Raw genomic sequence first — 21,433 nt, 5'->3', positions numbered from 1 at the left:
ACCGTCAGACAGACGCGGTGCCCGCCAGGTCGCGCTCAGTGTGATGGGGTTCTGGGGTCCCCCAAGCTCTGCACCCCGGCCGTAGGCAGGAGAGTCTCTCACTTAGCAGGAGAACAGCGGGTTTATTAGCCGACAGGACACAGCATCGTACAGAGGAGTCAGTGCAGCTGGCAGAGACAGCCAGTCCAATCCATGTTGGGGAGAGGAGGCCCCGAGGGGCCCCCAGAGCTGGGGCCTTGCCCCCTCCTTTGTCTTTCTCTCCCTCAGCCCAGACTAACTGCTTCCCAACTCCCAGTTCCAATTCAAACCCCTCAGGCTCCACCTCCTCCTTTGTCTGCAGTACAAAGGTGTTACCTGGTCGTCAGGGTTACCCTCAGCAGGAGCCCCACACCCTCTGTGAGCCACACACACACACACACACAGGTATCCCCCACTCCATCACATCTCTCCCCCCTTCCAGACCGAACTGAGCGGGGTCACTCAACTGGTGACCTGGGGAAGTTCGGGGCTCTCCCCTCGTGATTGGGCGTCGGCTGCACCCTCAGTGCTCCCCTTGATGTGCACCACCTCCATGTCATAATCCTGCTGGGGGAGGCTCCAAGTCAGGAGCTTGGTCTTGGCCCTTTTCATGTGATGCAGCCAGACAAGTCCCTTTAGTTCCCTCAGGTTGGTCGGTCTCCCGGCCTTTGTTTCTGGTCCATCAGCCACGTTCTCAAGTCGGGCAGGCAGAGCCCATACAGATGCTGCAGCACCAACAGATCAAATAGTTCTTTTCTGGTCTGGGCCCTGCCCCGTCTGCCCACCAGTCCATACAGCTGCTCCGCCCAATGTTTGGAATTCAGTTACAGTCCAGTAAAGGAAGGTACAAATGCTTCCACCCTTGGCATTTAGCCAGACCACCAAAATGGTTGTGTGCCTCAGTTTCCCCTTTCATGCCACACAATAGGTTTGGAATGTTCCTTCTCATGTCAGAGGTTGCAAAACTAGTTACAGGGAACAATGGTGACATTTCAGAGTTACAGACTCCTTCAACATACAATTCATGCTTCTACATCAATGTCCTCATGTCACATGGCTCTTTTCAAACATTCAGTGTATGGTACAATTCTACAGCTTTTGGTAGCAGCACCCCTTGGTTACAGCAGTCGGCGTGAGTAACAGAACAAACCCATTGCAACTGTACATTTACGTTGCTCTTTGGTAGACCACAACTTTTGTGTAACCTCCTTGAGAATCTGGTATTTTGGGGATAAATGGCTGAGGCCTTTCTTAGCACCATCAAGTTCTAATCTTCTCCCTTGCCCCCTGGGGTGGAAATTTGATCTCTCTGGCTGTGCCCTCTCTTCTAACAAGAGCTGCGCCATTGATGATCTCAGGGAGACAGCCCCCTTCCTGCCAGTCTGGAAATTTGCAAACCAAACTGCTTTCTGAGAGTTGTTTTGTGAGTCCCAGACGCAGAATCCACATGGAGGAATCCCTGTTTATCCCTTACTGGCCCACCAGGCCCTCAGCTCCTTTGTCCTTTTACCTCCAACTACTGCCTCCCCATGGAATCAGAAGTGGAGTCCAGTGTGAGAATATAAGTGTTTCCACCATCTGGAGATGGGGAATTGCTGGCGCTCTCCTGCATCCTACAGAGACTGACTGTGCAACTGTTTTATTTGGTTCTCACAGGGCTGCTCACATTCCCTGATAGTTTTTACTTTACTTGCACCAGCTTCCAATTCCTGAGAAACTTTTACCCTGCCTGCTTTGGACCCTTCCAGAGCACAGCCAGTGGTTTCACACTCAGGCAGGTCCTGGCTAGCAGGAGCTGAAACAAACTTCTCCCCAGGCAAAGGGTTGCTCTGGTGCTTACAGACAAGCACCTTTCCTGTTCACTCTCCTTTACCTCACTCCCATTTTCTGCAGTCCCCACAGACGGGTCAGGAAAATTTTCAGGGAAATTCTTTTCCTCAAGAGCTCCCCCAAACAACAACTCACCCCTGTCTGGCTCCACAGGGCACTGCTCCCTTGAGCCACAACCAGCTCCTGGGTTTCACCTACACCCAGGATCACTTCTGGCCCATCAGGCAGATTCCCATGTAATCCCCCTCCAGGCAGACAGCCAGTACCACCGGACAGAAGGTCAGGGTCCCTTTCCTCCCTTCTGCTACCAGCTTCTTTATCTTCATCAGTCAGCATAACTCCATTGCCCATCTGTTTTTGTGTCCTGGTGAGAGGATGACTCTGGTAGGACAGAGCCCTCTCACCCCCTCCCAGTAACACCTCAGCATCAGGCAAAGAACAAGTACCAGAATCGTCTGGTCTCTGGGATTCCCTGATGATCCTAACTGGATTAGACCAAGTTAAAGCATCATCCCCCCTGAGAGACACAGAGGTAGGCCCACTTCCCATCTGGGCTTCAGCTGCCCTCAGATCCAGCTCTGGGATCTTGGCTCCATCTCGAGCCCCCACAGGCTCAGGCAAAGGATTCACTTCCCCAGAAGCAGAAGCACTTTTCTTGCACCAAGGACCAGTGTCCTTATCAGGGACACCACTGCCCATCCCAGAGCCATTCCCTCTGCTCCAGCCCCCATGGCTGGATTCAGAGTCACACCTGGAATGCTCTTTTCTGGTGGATCCTTCTCCAGCCACCCCAGGCTGGGGAATCTTCCTCAGACAATGGGCTAGTTTCCTCATTGGCATCTTTTCCAAACGCAGGCTCTGCTCTCTCCCCAGGCTGCTGCTGCTGTTCAACACAGACAGACAATGGGAGACACTCTCTCCTTTGTCCCAGCCCCCCGGGCTGGTCTCCACACACACACAGAAGGTGAAGCAGCTTCTCTCACAGACAACTTGCCATTCCCAGTGGATCAGCTGCTTTCCTGCACAGACACACAGGCACCTTCCTCGGCCCAGGCCTGGAAAACTTTTCACAGGTCTGTCTTGGCCACTAGTAGATGATGGGTTGGAATCGCTCCTTCCCTCCTTGAGCTGCGGCAGGCCACTCGGTTCAGAGCTCCAGGCAGTCCAGGGTTCCCTGCCCCGATCCGGGCTCACCTCTGCAGGATTCTCCTTAACCCTCAGCTCTGCCACTGCACATCGACGCTGCCTTGTCCAGCTTCTTTAATCTCGATTCAGTTTCCAGGTGCTGCCACTTCACAGCAGAGTTGCTGACCGTGGTTGCAGGCTCTCAGGCTGATGCCCTCTGCACCCCACGATTCCTGGAAGAATCCCTTCAGTGTGCCAGGCTTCTTGCGGGTCACAAGCTGCCCAGGGTTAGGCTGTAGGCCCCTCCGCCCTCTGGGACCGACTCCAACAGACTCCCAGCGGAACCCCTTCTTCAGTGCGACACCCGCTCTCAGGGACCATGAGCACCCTGTCTTGGGAAGGACTCATTCAGCGTCAGCCTCCTCAGGGGTCACTTGTTCCTGGGGGTTGGGCTCTCGGCCCCTCCACCTTCTGGGACCGACTCCAACAGATTCCCAGGAGTAACCCCTCCTCGGGTGTGACACCCCCTCTCGAGGACCACGACCGCAGTTGCTTGGGTTCGGCCGCAGGCCCCTCCGCCTTGGGGAACTGCACCTCACTGCCCTTCAGCACACCTGGGTCTCGCAGGCCCCACTTCTTCCGGGGCCCCGGTCACTTACTGCTGGATGCTCCATCCTCGGGGTGCAGAACATCCCACTCCTGACACCAGTGTGATGGGGTTCTGGGGTCCCCCAAGCTCTGCACCCCGGCCGTAGGCAGGAGAGTCTCTCACTTAGCAGGAGAACAGCGGGTTTATTAGCCGACAGGACACAGCATCGTACAGAGGAGTCAGTGCAGCTGGCAGAGACAGCCAGTCCAATCCATGTTGGGGAGAGGAGGCCCCGAGGGGCCCCCAGAGCTGGGGCCTTGCCCCCTCCTTTGTCTTTCTCTCCCTCAGCCCAGACTAACTGCTTCCCAACTCCCAGTTCCAATTCAAACCCCTCAGGCTCCACCTCCTCCTTTGTCTGCAGTACAAAGGTGTTACCTGGTCGTCAGGGTTACCCTCAGCAGGAGCCCCACACCCTCTGTGAGCCACACACACACACACACACAGGTATCCCCCACTCCATCACACTCAGCTAGCGGTGGTCCATCGCGGGCAGAGTTCCCCGCTGCAGAGCTGCGACGGCTGGAGCTCGAGGTGAAATTAAAGGAACTGGAGCACCAGGAACGGCAGAGGGAACACGAGCGCCAGGAACAGCAGAGGGAACACGAGCGCCAGGAACGGGAAAGAGAGCGTGAGCACGAGCGCCAGGAACGAGAAAGAGAGCGTGAGCATGAGCACCAGCTACAAGAGAGACAGCGGGAGGAGAAAGAACGAGAACGGAAGAAGAGAGAGCGAGAGCGGGACCATGAGCGAACCATGGCAGAGGCGAGACGCCAAGAGGCCCCAGCTGCGGTAAGCGGGGAGAGGGCCAGACGGCTCGGGGTGGCCAGTCACTTGGACACGCGTGTGCTGGCCCAGTGTCAGGACCCAGGGGACATGGACGAGTTCCTTACCGCCTTTGAGCGAGCCTGTGAGTTGCATGAGGTTCCCCCAGATGAGTGGCTCCGGCACCTCACCCCCTTGCTGGGCCAGAAGGCCGCAGCGGTGCTCAGCCAGCTGGTGGGGCTGCAGCCTGGGGACTATGAACGGTTCAAACAGGCCCTGCTGCATAAGTTCGGGCTGACTCCGGAGATGTACAAGAAGAAGTTCCAGGAGGCGCAGAAGAGGCCAGAGGAAACCCACGTAGATACAACCGCCCGCCTGAAGCAATACTACCGGAAGTGGGCATTCGGAATGGGAGTCCAGTCCGTAGAGGACCTGATCGAGCTGACGGTCGTGGAGCGATTCTACGAGATGTGCGCACCTGACCTGAGGGTGTGGCTCGTGGACCGGAAGCCAGGGGACTCACACGATGCAGGGAAACTGGCAGATGACTTCACAAACAGCCGAGCCAGGTTTGAAAGTGAGCCCCACAAAGAGAGGGAGTCTCGGGCTACGTCTACACGTGCAGCCAACATCGAAATAGTCTATTTCGATGAATAACGTCTACACGTCCACCAGGGCCAACAACGTCGATGTTCAACTTCGACGTTGCTCAGCCCAACATCGAAATAGGCGCAGCAAGGGAACGTCTACACATCAAAGTAGCACACATCGAAATAGGGATGCCAGGCACAGCTGCAGACAGGGTCACAGGGCGGACTCAACAGCAAGCCGCTCCCTTAAAGGGCCCCTCCCAGACACAGTTGCACTAAACAACACAACATACACAGAGCTGACAACTGGTTGCAGACCCTGTGCCTGCAGCATAGATCACCAGCTGCCGCAGAAGCAGCCAGAAGCCCTGGGCTAAGGGCTGCTGCCCACGGTGACCATAGAGCCCCGCAGGGGCTGGAGAGAGAGCATCTCTCAACGCTCCAGCTGATGGCCGCCATGGAGGACCCAGCAATTTCGACGTTGCGGGACGCGGATCGTCTACACGGTCCCTACTTCGACGTTGAACGTCGAAGTAGGGCGCTATTCCTATCTCCTCATGAGGTTAGCGACTTCGACGTCTCGCCGCCTAACGTCGAAGTTAACTTCGAAATAGCGCCTGACGCGTGTAGACGCGACGGGCGCTATTTCGAAGTTGGTGCCGCTACTTCGAAGTAGTGTGCACATGTAGACGCAGCTTCGGAGAGAGAGGGAGTCCCGGAGGGAGAGGGAGTCCTGGAGAAACCGAGAATCTCAGAGAGACCCGTCCCTAACTGTATGACAGAGGGGACCACCTCTTGGGCAAGCCCAGGAAAGAGGGGCCAGCCACCCACCCCCCAGAGAGCCAAACAGAGCCCGGACAGAGCAGCCGGCCCAAGGGACACAACAAGACCCAGGCTGTTATCGCTGTGGGCGAAAGGGGCATAGAGCAGCCCAGTGCCCCAGGCTCCCAGACAGGTTGAGTAGGCTGGGGGGTCATGGAGTCAACTGGGTGGGGTCCCAGAAGCCAGAGGGGCTGGCGGCCAAGGCGGGTGGTGCTGACAATGGGCACTCGGATTGGGCCGAGTCCGCCCCACAGACCAGCTCCTCAGGGAGACCAAATGCTCAGAGGCCAGTTTACAGAGTGGGGGCGGCAATGCCTCTGTGGAGCAAGTGTCTCAAACCCCTCGAGGTAGACGGGAAAAAGGTCAAGGGGTTCTGGGACACAGGCGCTGACGTGACGCTGGCCCGACCCGGGGTGGTGGCACCGGGCTGCATGATACCCGATTCCCACCTGACGATAACAGGAATTGATGGGACCCCTTTCAAGGTGCCCATGGCGAGGGTGCACCTGAAATGGGGGGATAAGGAAGGCCCCAAGGAAGTGGGCGTGCACAGCCATTTGCCGGCGGATGTAGTGATGGGGGCTGACCTGGAGAACTGGCAAGGTGAACGCCCTCGTGCCCTGGTCGTGACCCGTAGCCAAAGAAAACGAGGGGTGCGCTCCCCAGATTCAGGGGTACAGGCCCAGCCAAAGTCACAGGAGCCACAGGGGCCAACCCTGAGAGAAAGGGGGCCCCCAAAAACCAGATCTCATAGGCCAGGGATGCTGGAGCCAGGCAGGGATGGGGAAGTAGCATCCGCTCCTGCCCGAGCGGAAGAATTCCAGGCAGAGCAGCAGAGAGACCCCTCCTTGCAGAAGCTGAGGGAACTGGCCAGTCTCAGCCCAGCTCCACAGCTGGGGGAGGGCTGCAGGGAGAGATTCCTGTGGGAAAAGGGATTCCTGTACCAGGAATGGGCTCCCAGACGCAAAGCGGAGCCATGGAAGGTCCAGAGTCAACTGGTGGTTCCCCAAAAGTACCGGCGCAGGCTGCTGTACCTAGCCCATGATATCCCGCTCGCAGGACACCAGGGGATCCACCGCACCAGGGAAAGGTTGTTTCAGAACTTTTTCTGGCCAGGGATCTTTGCAGCTGTCCGTCTATATTGCCTGTCCTGCGATCCCTGCCAGAGGGTGGGGAAGAGCCGAGACAAGGGGAAAGCTGCCCTGAGGCCACTGCCCATCATAGAGGAGCCTTTCCAGAAAGTGGCTATAGACATAGTGGGCCCTTTCAGCAAGGCAACGCGTTCGGGGAAGAAATATATCTTGGTGGTGGTAGATTTTGCCATGCGATACCCAGAAGCTGTGGCCTTGACCTCTGTCGACGCTGACACCGTGGCAGATGCACTGCTGTCCATTTTCAGCAGAGTGGGGTTCCCCAAAGAGGTCCTCATAGATCAGGGGTCCAACTTCATGTCGGCCCTACTGCAAAGCTTGTGGGACAAGTGTGGGGTCCGGCACACCTGGGCCACAGCCTACCACCCGCAGACCAATGGGCTGGTGGAGAGGTTCAATGGGACTCTGAAGCAGATGCTGAGAACCTTCAGTAATCAGCACCCCCATGACTGGGACAAGTACTTACCCCACCTGCTGTTTGCATACAGGGAGGTGCCCCAGGAATCCACGGGGTTCTCCCCGTTTGAGCTGCTGTATGGAAGGAGGGTACGGGGACCCCTGGACTTGCTCAGAGAAGAGTGGGAGGGGACGGCCTCTCCTGAAGGGGAGTCAGTGGTACAGTATGTACTGACCTTCCGGGAAAAACTCACCGAGCTCATGGGCCTGGCCAGGGAGAACCTCTCCATGGCCCAAAGGAAGCAAAAGGTCTGGTATGACCATAACGCCAGGGCCCGAGCCTATGCCACCGGGGACCAAGTGATGGTCCCTGTACCTGTGAGGCGGAACAAGCTGCAAGCGGCCTGGGATGGGCCCTTCAAGGTCGTCAGACGGCTAAATGAGGTGAATTATGTGGTGGAACTGTCAAACTGGGCCCACAGCCACCGGGTCTATCATGTGAACATGATAAAAACTTACTGGGACAGAGAGAACTTGGTGCTGGCCGTGTGCAGGCACTGGGAGGGGCAGGGGGTGATCCCTTGGTGGATTTGCTCACAGGGACTGGAGCCGGCTCCTGTGAGGGGGTTCAGGGGTCCCCCTGCACTGCACCCGTCTGCTGGCAGGAGTGACTCTCACTCAGCAGGTGCAACAGGAGGTTTATTAGGCAACAGATGCCCAGTTTCTCACAGAAGCATCAGTGCAGCTGTCAGAGACAGTCATTCCAACCCGTCCTGGGGAGAGGAGCCCGAGGGGTGCCCCTGCGGGGTGTAGCTTCCCCCCTCCCAGGCTCGCTCCTTCCAGCTCCCTCCTCTCTCCAGCCTCTAACTGCCACCCCCGATTCAAAACCAGCTCGGCTCCTCCCTCCTCTTCGTTCAGGGCAGAGGTGTTACCTGCCAGCCTCGGTTGTAGCCCCAGGGTCACCCTTAGCCACTGGGAGCTGCTCTGCTTGTCTCCTACATCCAGCCTGAGTCTCACACATGCACTCCCCCGACTCCATCACAGCTCCTTGCTGGAGTCTATTCCCCTCTCAGACCAGCTGACCCCTGCCCAGCAGATGGAGATCAAGGAGGTGCTGCATTCGCATCAACAGCTGTTCTCGGACAGACCCGGACGCACTGACCTGGCTGTCCACCAAATAGAGACAGGCACCCACGCCCCTGTCAAGTGTGTGCCATTCAGAGCCACAGGGAGGACGGCTCAGGACATAGAGCGGGAGGTTGAAGACATGCTGGCTCTGGGGGTGATCCAACCCTCGTCCAGCCCCTGGGCCTCTCCTGTGGTGTTAGTCCCTAAAAAAGATGGGTCTGTTCGGTTTTGTGTGGACTATCGCAAGCTTAACGCCATCGCTGTATCGGACGCCTACCCCATGCCCAGGCCTGATGACCTTTTAGACAAGCTGGGGGGAGCCCGTTACCTCACCACCATAGACCTCACCAAGGGGTACTGGCAAGTGCCATTAGACGATGATGCCCGGCTCAAGTCGGCTTTCATCACCCCTGTGGGGCTCTACGAGTTCCTGGTCCTGCCCTTTGGCCTCAAGGGGGCACCCGCTACCTTCCAGCGTCTGGTGGACCAGCTACTGAAAGGGATGGAGAGCTTTGCCCTGGCTTACATGGATGACATTTGCATCTTCAGGCAGACGTGGGAGGACCATGTGTCCCAGGTCAAGCAGGTGCTGGACCGACTCCAGAAGGCTGGTCTGACTATCAAGGCAGGGAAGTGCAAGGTGGGAATGGCTGAGGTGACCTACCTGGCCCACAAGGTGGGCAGCGGCTGCTTAAAGCCAGAGCCAGCTAAAGTGGAGGCTGTCAGAGATTGGCCAACACCCCAAATTAAAAACCAGGTCCAGGCCTTCATTGGGATGGCGGGGTACTACCGGAGGTTTGTGCCCCACTTTAGCTCCATCGCAGCCCCCCTCACGGAGCTGTGTAAAAAGGGAAAGCCTGACAAGGTGGTCTGGACTGAGCAGTGCCAAGAGGCCCTCTGTGCGCTGAAGGAGGCTCTGGTCAGGGCCCCAGTGCTGGCAAATCCAGACTTCAACAAACCCTTCCTGGTGTTCACCGATGCCTCAGACGTGGGGCTGGGGGCGGTGCTAATGCAGGTGAACAACAAGGGGGAGAAACACCCCATCGTGTACCTGAGCAAGAAGCTGCTGCCCTGGGAACAAAATTATGCAGCCATGAAAAAGAAATGTCTGGCCATGGTGTGGGCGCTGAGGAAGCTGCAGCCGTACCTGTGTGGACGGCGTTTCACCGTGTACACCGATCACTCACCCCTGACCTGGCTGCATCACATGAAAGGGGCCAACGCCAAGCTCCTGCGGTGGAGTCTGCTCCTGCAGGACTACGACATGGAGGTGGTCCATGTGAAGGGGAACTACAACACCATAGCCGATGCCCTGTCACGCAGGGAGGGCCCCGAACTTCCCCAGGTCACTGGCTAAGTGACCCCGCTCAGTTCGGTCTGGAAGGGGGGAGAGATGTAATGGAGTGGGGGGAGTGCATGTGTAAAACAAGCAGAGCAGCTCCCAGTGGGTAAGAATAACGCTGAGGCTATAACCTAGGCTGGCAGGTAACACCTCAGCCCTAAGCAAAAAAAAGGGTGAAGCCAAGCTGTTTTTAAATCAGAGGCAGCAGTTAGAGGGGGAAGAGGGAGCTGGAAAGCAGCCAGCCTAAGGAGGGGGGAAGCTACACCCCAGGGGGGCATCCCTCGGGCTCCTGTCCCCAGGACGGGTTGGAAAGACTGTCTCTGACTGCTGTACTCACGCTTCTGTAAAAAAACTGGGCATCTGTTGCCTAATAAACCTCCTGTTGTACCTGCTAAGTAAAAGTCACTCCTGCCAGCGGACGGGGTGCAGTGCATGGGGACCCCTGAACCCCATCACACAAGGGTCAGAGCCATCCCTGCTCCAGGCAGCCCAGAGCTTCGCATCGGGGGCCGAATTCCCCCCATGGATTGGCCGCCACCCAGAGAAGGCCCCCTGGAATGCTGGGGAGAGCCAGGCCAGGAGATGCCAGCTGGGCATATACTGCCCATGGGCCTGACGGGGCCCTGGCTGGGCATGTGGGTCGTATGCAAGCTTGGCACTGCACGTGAGCCAGCCCTCCAGTGACCGTACACTAACGCAGCACTGCATGTGAGCTGGCCCGCCAGTGACCGTACACTAGCACAGCACTGCGCGTGAGCCAGAATCCCAGTGCCCCTATGTGATGGGGTTTTGGGGTCCCCCAAGCTCTGCACCCTGTCCGCAGGCAGGAGAGTCTCTTACTCAGCAGGAAAACAGCAGGTTTATTAGCCAACAGGACACAGCCTTATACAAAGAAGTTAGTGCAGCAGGCAAAAACAGCCAGTTCAATCCATGTTGGGGAAAGGAGGCCCCGAGGGGCCCCCAGAGCTGGGGCCTGGCCCCCTCCTTTGTCTCTCTCTTTCTCCCAGCCCCGACTAACTGCTTCCAACTCCCAGTTGCAATTCAAACCCCTCAGGCTCCACCTCCTCCTTTGTCTGCAGTACAAAGGTGTTACCTGGTCGTCAGGGTTACCCTCAGCAGGAGCCCCACACCCTCTGTGAGCCACACACACGCAGGTATCCCCCACTCCATCACATCTCTCCCCCCTTCCAGACCGAACTGAGCGGGGTCACTCAGCCAGTGACCTGGGGAAGTTCGGGGCCCTCCCCTCGTGATTGGGCATCAGCTGTACCCTCAGTGCTCCCCTTGATGTGCACCACCTCCATGTCATAATCCTGCTGGGGGAGGCTCCAAGTCAGGAGCTTGGTATTGGCCCTTTTCATGTGATGCAGCCGGACAAGTCCCTTTAGTTCCCTCAGGCTGGTCGGTCTCCCTGCTTCAGCCCCGGTCCGTCAGCCACGTTCTCAAGTCGGGCAGGCAGAGCCCATACAGATGCTGCAGCACCAACAAATCAAATAGTTATTTTCTGGTCTGGGCCCTGCCCCATCTGACCACCAGCCCATACAGCTGCTCCGGCCAATGTCTGGAATTTAGTTACAGTCCAGTAAAGGAAGGTACAAATGCTTCCACCCTTGGCATTTAGCCAGACCACCACAATGGTTGTGTGCCTCAGTTTCCCCTTCCATGCCACACAATAGGTTTGGAATGTTCCTCCTCATGTGAGAGGTTGCAAGACTAGTTACAGGGAACAATGGTGACATTTCAGAGTTACAGACTCCTTCAACATACAACTCATGCTTCTACATCAATGTCATCATGTCACACGGCTCTTTCCAAACATTCAGTGCATGGTACAATTCTACAGCTTTTGGTAGCAGCACCCCTTGGTTACAGCAGTCAGCGTGAGTAACAGAACAAACCCATTGCAACTGTACATTTACGTTGCTCTTTGGTAGACCACAACCTTTGTGCAACATCCTTGAGAATCTGGTATTTTGGGGATAAATGGCTGAGGCCTTTCTTAGCACCATCAAGTTCTAATCTTCTCTCTTGCCCCCTGGGGTGGAAATTTGATCTCTCTAGCTGTGCCCTCCCTTCTAACAAGAGCTGGGCCATTGGTGATCTCAGGGAGACGGCCCCCTCCCAGCCAGCCTGGAAATTTGCAAACCAAACTGCTTTCTGAGAGTTGTTTTGTGAGTCCCAGACGCAGAATCCACATGGAGGAATCCCTGTTTATTCCTCACTGGCCCACCAGGCCCAAAGCTCTTTTGTTCTTTCACCTCCAACTTCTGCCTCCCCCATGGAATCAGAAGTGGAGTCCAGTATGAGAATATAAGTGTTTTCACCATCTGGAGATGGGGAAGTGCTGGCCCTCTCCTGCATCCTACAGAGACTGACTGTGCAGCTGTTTTACTTGGTTCTCACAGGGCTGCTCACACTCCCTGATAGTTTTCACTTTACTTGAACCAGCTTTCAATTTCTGAGAAACTTTTACACTGCCTGCTTTGGACCCTTCCAGAGCACAGCCAGTGGTTTCACACTTAGGCAGGTCCTGGCCATTAGGAGCTGAAACAAACTTCTCCCCAGGCAAAGGGCTGCTCTGGCTTTTACAGACATGCACCTTTCCTGTTCACTCTCCTTCACCTCACTCCCATTTTCTGCAGTCCCCACAGACGGGTCAGGAAAAGTTTCAGGGAAATTCTCTTCCTCAAGAGCTCCCCCAAACAATAACTCACCCCTGTCTGGCTCCACAGGGGCACTGCTCCCTTGAGCCACAACCAGCTCCTGGGTTTCACCTACACCCAGGATCACTTCTGGCCCATCAGGCAGATTCCCATGTAATCCCCCTCCAGGCAGACAGCCAGTACCACTGGACAGAAGGTCAGGGTCCCTTCCTCCCTTCTGCTACCAGCTCCTTTATCTTCATCAGTCAGCGTAACTCCATTGCCCATCTGTTCTTGTGTCCTGGCGAGAGGATGACTCTGGTAGGACAGAGCCCTCTCACCCCCTCCCAGTAACACCTCAGCATCAGGCAAAGAACAAGTACCAGAATCGTCTGGTCTCTGGGATTCCCTGATGATACTAACTGGATCAGACCAAGTTAAAGCATCATCCCCCCTGAGAGACACAGAGGTAGGCCCACTTCCCATCTGGGCTTCAGCTGCCCTTAGATCCAGCTTTGGGATCTTGGCTCCATCTCGAGCCCCCACAGGCTCAGGCAAAGGATTCACTTCCCCAGAAGCAGAAGCACTTTTCTTGCACCAAGGACCAGTGTCCTTAGCAGGGACACCACTGCCCATCCCAGAGCCATTCCCTCTGCTCCAGCCCCCATGGCTGGATTCAGAGACACACCTGGAATGCTCTTTCCTGGTGGTTCCCTCTCCAGCCACCCCAGGCTGGGGAATCCTCCTCAGACAATGGGCTAGTTTCCTCATTGGCACCTTTTCCAAACGCAGGCTCTGCTCTCTCCCCAGGCTGCTGCTGCTGCTGTTCAACACAGACAGACAATGGGGGAGCTCTCTCCTTTGTCCCAGCCCCCCGGCTGGTCTCCACACACACACAGAGAAGGTGAAGCATCTTCTCTCACAGACAACTTGCCATTCCCAGTGGATTAGCTGCTTTTCTGCACAGACACACAGGCACCTTCCTCGGCCCAGGCCTGGAAAACTCTTCGCAGGTCTGTCTTGGCCACTAGTAGATGATGGGTTGGAATTGCTCCTTCCCTCCTTGAGCTGTGGCAGGCCACTCGGTTCAGAACTCCATGCAGTCCAGGGTTCCCTGCCCCGATCCGGGCTCACCTCTGCAGGATTCTCCCCAGCCCTCAGCTCTGCCACTGCACATCCACGCTGCCTTGTCCAGCTTCTTTAATCTCGATTCGGTTTCCAGGTGCTCCCACTTCACAGCGGAGTTGCTCAGCGTGGTTGCAGGCTCTCAGGCTGATGCCCTCTGCACCCCACGATTCCTGGAAGAATCCCTTCAGTGTGCCAGGCTCCTTGCGGGTCACAAGCTCCCCGGGGTTAGGCCGTAGGCCCCTCTGCCCTCTGGGACCGACTCCAACAGACTCCCAGCGGAACCCCTTCTTCAGTGTGACACCTGCTCTCAAGGACCATGAGCACCCTGTCTTGGGAAGAACTCATTCAGCGTCAGCCTCCTCAGGGGTCACTTGTTCCTGGGGGTTGGGCTCTCGGCCCCTCCACCTTCTGGGACTGACTCCAACAGATTCCCAGGAGTAACCCCTCCTCGGGTGTGACACCCCCTCTCGAGGACCACAACCACAGTTGCCTGGGTTCGGCTGCAGGCCCCTCCGCCTTGGGGAACTGCACCTCACTGCCCTTCAGCACACCTGGGTCTCGCAGGCCCCTCTTCTTCTTCCGTGGCACCCGTCACTTACTATTAGATGCTCCATCCTCGGGGTGCAGAACATCCCACTTCTGACACCAGTGTGATGGGGTTTTGGGGTCCCCCAAGCTCTGCACCCTGTCCGCAGGCAGGAGAGTCTCTTACTCAGCAGGAAAACAGCAGGTTTATTAGCCGACAGGACACAGCCTTATACAAAGAAGTTAGTACAGCAGGCAAAAACAGCCAGTTCAATCCATGTTGGGGAAAGGAGGCCCCGAGGGGCCCCCAGAGCTGGGGCCTGGCCCCCTCCTTTGTCTCTCTCTTTCTCCCAGCCCCGACTAACTGCTTCCAACTCCCAGTTCCAATTCAAACCCCTCAGGCTCCACCTCCTCCTTTGTCTGCAGTACAAAGGTGTTACCTGGTCGTCAGGGTTACCCTCAGCAGGAGCCCCACACCCTCTGTGAGCCCCCCACACACACAGGTATTCCCCACTCCATCACACCCTACACTAACGCAGCACTGCGCGTGAGCCGGCCTGCCAGTGAGTATACAGTAACACAGCACTGCATGTGAGCCATTCTCCCAACACCCCTACAATAACAGCACTGTATGTCAGCCAGGCTCACAGCACCCCTACAACAACACAGCTCTGCATGTGAGCCAGCCTGCCAGTGCCCCTACACTAACACAGCACTGCGCATGAGCCAGCCTGCCAGTGACCGTACAACAACAGCACTGCACATGAACAAGCCTGCCAGTGACCCTACAATAACAAACCACCACTGGCAGCTCAGCTCTTGCGAGCGATCGTACAATACCAAACCTGCTGACATACTGCACTTGGCTGTCAGCACCTTTCCTATCACACGAGGGCCCTGCCAGGCTGCACTGGAGACCAGAGCACAGTGCTCAGCACCAGCCCTACAGCCCGGAGCTGCATGTGGCCAGCCTGGCACTGTGAGGCAGCTGTGCCATCTGCCAGCAGCCTGGTGTCCAGGGAGGACTGCAGTGCCTGGGCAGACCCAGGTGGAGCGTCAGGTTCCTGCTGTCTGTGCTTTGGTCCAAACCTGTGCCAAGTGCAGAGCGCCTGGCAGCCTGGCACGCCAGCCCCGGAGAAGTGGGCTGGGCAGGGCTGGCAGGGGGAAGTGGCAGCAGAGGGTGGGGAGCAGCTGGGGGTGGCTGCAGGGAAGTGGGGGCGGAGGGACAGGAGGAGGACTCCATGGGGAGCTGGTCTGGCAGGGCTGAAAGGAAACGACGGGGCTGGGTGGGGGCCGTTTGGCACAGCAGGTGCCCAAGCTCACCCCGAGGGCTGGCATGGAGGCAGGAGGGTCCCAAGCCGATCCCCTCCCCTGCCCCCAAACGGCTCTGCACTGCCCCCCGGCCGCCCCCAGCTCCCCCCTACCTGCCGCACTGGGAGCTGCTCCATGCCAGGCCCTGCGCCGGTGCTGCTATTCTGGGCCAGCCACTTGCGCCCAGCCCCTGCAGATTGAGTGTCAGGCTGGTGCAGAGCATTCCCAAGCCGCCGCTCAGCCCTGGCACCCGCGCAGCTGGGAGGAGAGCAGCCTGCCAGGCCCTCGGCGGAGACTTGCTGGAGCCGGCTGGCAGGCGAAGACGGGAGACAGACACCTGCTGGGGCAGCCCCCCCGGGGCGCCACAGCGGGCGGACACACAGCCCCTGCCCGGGCCACTGGGAGCTGCCCTGCCCCCACCTGGGCAGAGGACAGGAACAGAGCTCATGCAGTGCCCGGCTCCCAGCCCAGGCTGAGCTCTCCCAGCATCCCAGCACAAGCAGGGCCCCACAGCTGGCGCTACCTGCTCCCCCGGGCCAAGCACTGGCTTCATCAGCTCCTCGCCCGTCACACACTGCGCCCTGGTGTCTGGGGCCCTTCTGGGCAAAGGGCTGCGGCCGGGGTGGGGATGAAAGCAGGTCTCTCGCCCGCACGAATCTGGGTCCGGTGACAGACCCGGCTGCTCTCTGTGCCTCGGTGGGCCAAGCAGCGAGCACCCGCCTGGGGACAAGCAAGGGGGTGGAGGAAGAACTCAGAGACGAGGGGGTTGGAGGCTGGACACACAGACTGGGGAGGGCCAGCTGGAGGGGGTGTGGGGGGAGGCCCGGGGCAGGTAGCTAGCCCCAGACTGATGCCCCCTGCAGCCGGGCCATGACCCCTGCAATGAGTGCGCTCGGGGAGGCAGAGGCGGGGTAGGGAGGGGGCAGATAGCTATGCTGGGAGGCGAGGGAGCTGCAGCGGTGGTGGAATGCAGGGGGAGGCCCGGGGAAGTGGGCACGGCCGCGACAGGCCCTGCGCCAGGGAAGGGTCTTGCCCTGCTCAGCAAGGGGCAGTGAGCTCAGCTGCAGGCTCAGAAACAGGAGGCAGGTGGGAGATGGGCCCTGTGATGCCAGCACCCGAGTGGCCGGGCAGAGCCCCCAGCCCGTGGGGAGCCAGGGGAGTTTGCTGGGGGCAGGGGCCGCCCCTCACTCAGACCCTCTGTCTGACCCACAGCCCTTCTCCAGGCTGGTCACGCTGGGGCACCGCGGGAGGCGGGTGATGGTTTGGTAGCGGAGGGTTACCAGGGGTCCTGGGCATTTAGTGCAGGGCTGCCCGGGGACTGGTGTGCTGCTTTGTCATCACAGGGGACCAGGTGCACAGATCTGTAGGGTGGCTGGGGAGCTGGTTTGTTACTGCTGGGGGTGCGATGGTGTGTTATTGTAGGGTGGCCGGGGAGCTGGTTTCTTACTGTAGGGTGGCCCGGGAACTGGTTTGTTATTGTAGGGTGGCCGGGGAGCTGGTTTCTTACTGTAGGGTGGCCGGGGGCGCTGGTTTGTTATTGCTGGGGGTGCAATGGTGTGTTATTGTAGGGTGGCCCGGGAGCTGGTGTGTTATTGTAGGGTGGCCGGGGAGCTGGTTTCTTACTGTAGGGTGGCCGGGGAGCTGGTTTGTTATTGTAGGGTGGCCCGGGAGCTGGTTTGTTATTGTAGGGTGGCTGGGGAGCTGGTTTCTTACTGTAGGGTGGCCGGGGAGCTGGTGTGTTATTGTAGGGTGGCCCGGGAGCTGGTTTGTTATTGTAGGGTGGCTGGGGAGCTGGTTTCTTACTGTAGGGTGGCTGGGGAGCTGGTTTCTTACTGTAGGGTGGCTGGGGAGCTATATTTTGTAGGGTTGCTCAGCAGAGAACAGCTCACTGCCAGCAGAAGCCTGAGGGGTTTCCCTGCACTCCGCTCTGGGGCCAAGCTGCAGGCCCTGCCCCCTTAGTGCTTGCCTCCCCCAGCCAGCCCCATGCTCCCTGCATGCAGCGCCCCCAGCTCCCAGGGGCCCTGCACTCAGCCTGGCTGCTTGGGGCCCTGCCCGCTGCCCTCCCCCTGCTCCAGCCCTGCTGCCGCAGGGAATTCCACAGGGCTGACTCAGGCTCCAAACAGGGAATCCAGCCACAGCAGCAGGGGCAGGCTGCCAGCCCTCCTGGGCCCCAGGGACCAGCGTGATCATCCCCTCCTGGCTCCCATCCAGCCCTGCCCAGAGCCCAGGCCCGCTCCCTGCATGGACCCACTGGGGGCAGCCCCAGGACACAAGTCCCGCTGTGCCAACTGCAAGCCTCCAGCTTCTCCCGATGGCCATGGCACGCCGCACCAGCTGCCGGAGGGGGAACCGCCCACAGCTCGGGCTACCACCGGGAGCGGGACACCCCTCGCCCAGCCCCACACCACCTTCCACCTCTGGGCAGAACAAAGGAAAGGAGATGAAGGGGCTGGGGCCAGGTTCCCACTTATTTTTCCATCTCAGTGCAGAAAAAATTTTATGCGGACCGAGGCCTGTGCGCCATGCCTGGAAACACAGACTGGCGGTTGTGAGGGGAGGAGCAGCCGTGGGGTTGCGCCTGGCCTGGCCCATGCTGCGCTACAGGGCTCTGTGTTATCCCAGCTCCTCGCTCCTGCAAGGGGTTAAGTTTCCTTCCCAGGGCTTTAGATCCTCACAGGCCTCCTCAGTCCCCCCCTTGTTCGCTGCTGCTGTGGTGGAGCTAGGGAGCTATTTTTGGAAGCCTCGCAGGCCCTGCGGTCTGTTCGCCAGCCAGCAGCGGGAGCGGCAGGACAAGGCGGCCAGGGTGGAGGGTGCGAGGGAATAGAGCGGAGGAAGGACGCGGCCGCATCTCTTCCTCCGTGTTGCATGGCAGTGGGCGAGACCAGTGCAGATGAAAGGCCGAAGCGCTGGAAGCTGCCGTGTGCAAACTGGAAATGGGCCAGTGCCTCACTCCAGCGGGGGCAGCTTCCTCAGAGAGGCCCCGACGCACATGTGCCGGGAGCTTCGTGCAGGGCTGGGCCCGCAGGCCTGTGAGCCAGTTCAACAGGGCCTGCTAGCTTTTCATCTCTGACCCAGGAGACAACGAGGGCTCGTGGGGAGGACCCCTGCAGCAGGAAAACTGGCTTCCCCGCCGTCCTCATGGGGATAAGTCCCTCCGAGAACCTGGGGGACCAGAGCAAGTGGGGACTCCCCTCCCTCCATTCCCCCACCACCGCCAGGGAAACAGGGTCAGGGCACAGGGCAATTGATGCCCCTGCATTGGCAGGCAGAGCAGAACAAGCCCCCATGTGCTGAGCCTGCTCCCGAGCTGGAGTGTTGGCAGGGTGGAGCGGCTCAGGGTACGGGGTACCCATTTTTCCAGCCCCTGTGCCAACTGGCCAGGACCACCGGACATATGCCCCATTGCTAATCTGCCACTGGCTGGGCCTTGGCTTCGCCGGCAGTTGGGAAGGGGTGTCTGTAGGAGAAGAGACGTGGGGTTACGGAACAGCGTCAGCCCATAGAACAAGGCTCAGGGAACCTCCGCGCACATGAGCAGGTCCACCTGTAGGGGGAACTCCCCAACCCTCCGTGGGACAAGGCAGGGCCCCAGGCGCCCGCTGCTGGGGGCGGTGCTGCCCACACCTCTGCAGATGGGCTCTGCCCCACCCCCAGCCCTGCTCTGGGGTAGTGGCAGGGGCTGGGCAGACGGGGCTTGGAAGACGGACGTGATCAGGGTGTGATGGGGTTCTGGGGTCCCCCAAGCTCTGCACCCTGTCCGCAGGCAGGAGAGTCTCTCACTCAGCAGGAGAACAGCGGGTTTATTAGCCGACAGGACACAGCATCATACAGAGGAGTCAGTGCAGCAGGCAGAGACAGCCAGTCCCATCCATGTTGAGGAGAGGAGGCCCCGAGGGGCCCCCAGAGCCAGGGCCTGGCCCCCTCCTGTGTCTCTCTCTCCCTCAGCCCAGACTAACCGCTTCCAACTCCCAGTTCCAATTCAAACCCCTCAGGCTCCACCTCCTCCTTTGTCTGCCATACAAAGGTGTTACCTGGTCGTCAGGGTTACCCTCAGCAGGAGCCCCACACCCTCTGTGAGCCACACACACACACACAGAGGTATCCCCCACTCCGTCACATCTCTCCCCCCTTCTAGACCGAACTGAGCGGGGTCACTCAGCCAGTGACCTGGGGAAGTTCGGGGCCCTCCCCTCGTGATCGGGCATCGGCTGCACCCTCAGTGCTCCCCTTGATGTGCACCACCTCCATGTCATAATGATGCTGGAGGAGGCTCCAACTCAGGAGCTTGGTATTGGCCCTTTTCATGTGATCCAGCCCGACAAGTCCCTTTAGTTCCCTTGGGTTGGTTGGTCTCCCTGCTTCTATCTCTGGTCCATCAGCCACGTTCTCAAGTCGGGCAGGCAGAGCCCATACAGCTGCTCCGGCCAATGTTTGGAATTCAGTTACAGTCCAGTAAAAGAAGGTACAAATGCTTCCACCCTTGGCATTTAGCCAGACCACCAGAATGGTCGTGTGCCTCAGTTTCCCCTTCCATGCCACACAATAGGTTTGGAATGTTCCTCCTCATGTGAGAGGTTGCAAGACTAGTTACAGGGAACAATGGTGACATTTCAGAGTTACAGACTCCTTCAACATACAATTCATGCTTCTACATCAATGTCATCATGTCACATGGCTCTTTTCAAACATTCAGTGCATGGTACAATTCTACAGCTTTTGGTAGCAGCACCCCTTGGTTACAGCAGTCAGCGTGAGTAACAGAACAAACCCATTGCAACTGCACATTTACGTTGCTCTTTGGTAGACCACAACTTTTGTGTAACCTCCTTGAGAATCTGGTATTTTGGGGATAAATGGCTGAGGCCTTTCTTAGCACCATCAAGTTCTAATCTTCTCCCTTGCCCCCTGGGGTGGAAATCTGATCTCTCTGGGTGTGCCCTCCCTTCTAACAAGAGCTGGGCCATTGATGATCTCAGGGAGACGCCCCCTCCCAGCCAGCCTGGAAATTTGCAAACCAAACTGGTTTCTGAGAGTTGTTTTGTGAGTCCCAGACGCAGAATCCACATGAAGGAATCCCTGTTTATCCCTTACTGGCCCACCAGGCCCACAGCTCCTTTGTCCTTTTACCTCCAACTTCTGCCTCCCCGTGGAATCAGAATTGGAGTCCAGTGTGAGAATATAAGTGTTTCTAGCATCTGGAGATGGGGAATTGCTGAACCTCTCCTGCATCCTACAGAGATTGGCTGTGCAGCTCTTTTACTTGGTTCTCACAGGGCTGCTCACACTATCTGATAGTTTTCACTTTACTTGCATCAACTTCCAATTCCTGAGAAACCTTTACACTGCCTGCTTTGGACCCTTCCAGAGCACAGCCAGTGGTTTCACACTCAGGCAGGTCCTGGCCATCAGGAGCTGAAACAAACTTCTCCCCAGGCAAAGGGCTGCTCCGGCTCTCACAGACAAGCACCTTTCCTGTTCACTCTCCTTCACCTCACTCTCATTTTCTGCAGTCCCCACAGATGGGTCAGGAAAAGTTTCAGGGAAATTCTCTTCCTCAAGAGCTCCCCCAAACAACAACTCACCCCTGTCTGCCTCCACGGGGGCACTGCTCCCTTGAGCCACAACCAGCTCCTGGGTTTCACCTACACCCAGGATCACTTCTGGCCCATTAGGCAGATTCCCACGTAATCCCCCTCCAGGCAGACAGCCAGTACCACCGGACAGAAGGTTAGGATCCCTTTCCTCCCTTCTGCTACCAGCTCCTTTATCTTCATCAGTCAGCGTAACTCCATTGCCCATCTGTTCTTGTGTCCTGGCGAGAGGATGACTCTGGTAGGACAGAGCCCTCTCACCCCCTCCCAGTAACACCTCAGCATCAGGCAAAGAACAAGTACCAGAATTGTCTGGTCTCTGGGATTCCCTGATGATACTAACTGGATCAGACCGAGTTAAAGCATCATCCCCCCTGAGAGACACAGAGGCAGGCCCACTTCCCATCTGGGCTTCAGCTGCCC

At 58.1% G+C, this 21,433-nt stretch overlaps 1 protein-coding gene across 5 annotated transcripts in view; it reads right to left on the bottom strand.

Annotated features, from left to right (window-relative positions):
- The window catches only part of PRKAG3 (protein kinase AMP-activated non-catalytic subunit gamma 3), a 37,419-nt gene extending 21,634 nt beyond the window's left edge, over positions 1-15,785 (bottom strand). For 3 of the 5 annotated variants that reach the window (XR_012646418.1, XR_012646419.1, XM_075001535.1), the window contains exon 1: positions 15,533-15,784. Coding sequence is in view for 2 of the 5 variants with exons in the window: in XM_075001535.1 (XP_074857636.1) it covers positions 15,533-15,556 (24 nt within the window). In the remaining 3 variants the exon portion in view is untranslated. Of the gene's footprint in view, positions 1-15,532 lie in introns of all 5 variants that reach the window. The other 2 variants (XR_012646417.1, XM_075001533.1) reach the window with 1 other exon arrangement.
- Between the last annotated feature and the right edge of the window lie 5,648 nt (positions 15,786-21,433).

The sequence above is a fragment of the Carettochelys insculpta genome, chromosome 8 (assembly GCF_033958435.1).
Source record: "Carettochelys insculpta isolate YL-2023 chromosome 8, ASM3395843v1, whole genome shotgun sequence".
Taxonomy (NCBI): domain Eukaryota; kingdom Metazoa; phylum Chordata; order Testudines; family Carettochelyidae; genus Carettochelys; species Carettochelys insculpta.
This window is presented reverse-complemented; position numbering and strand designations above follow the sequence as displayed.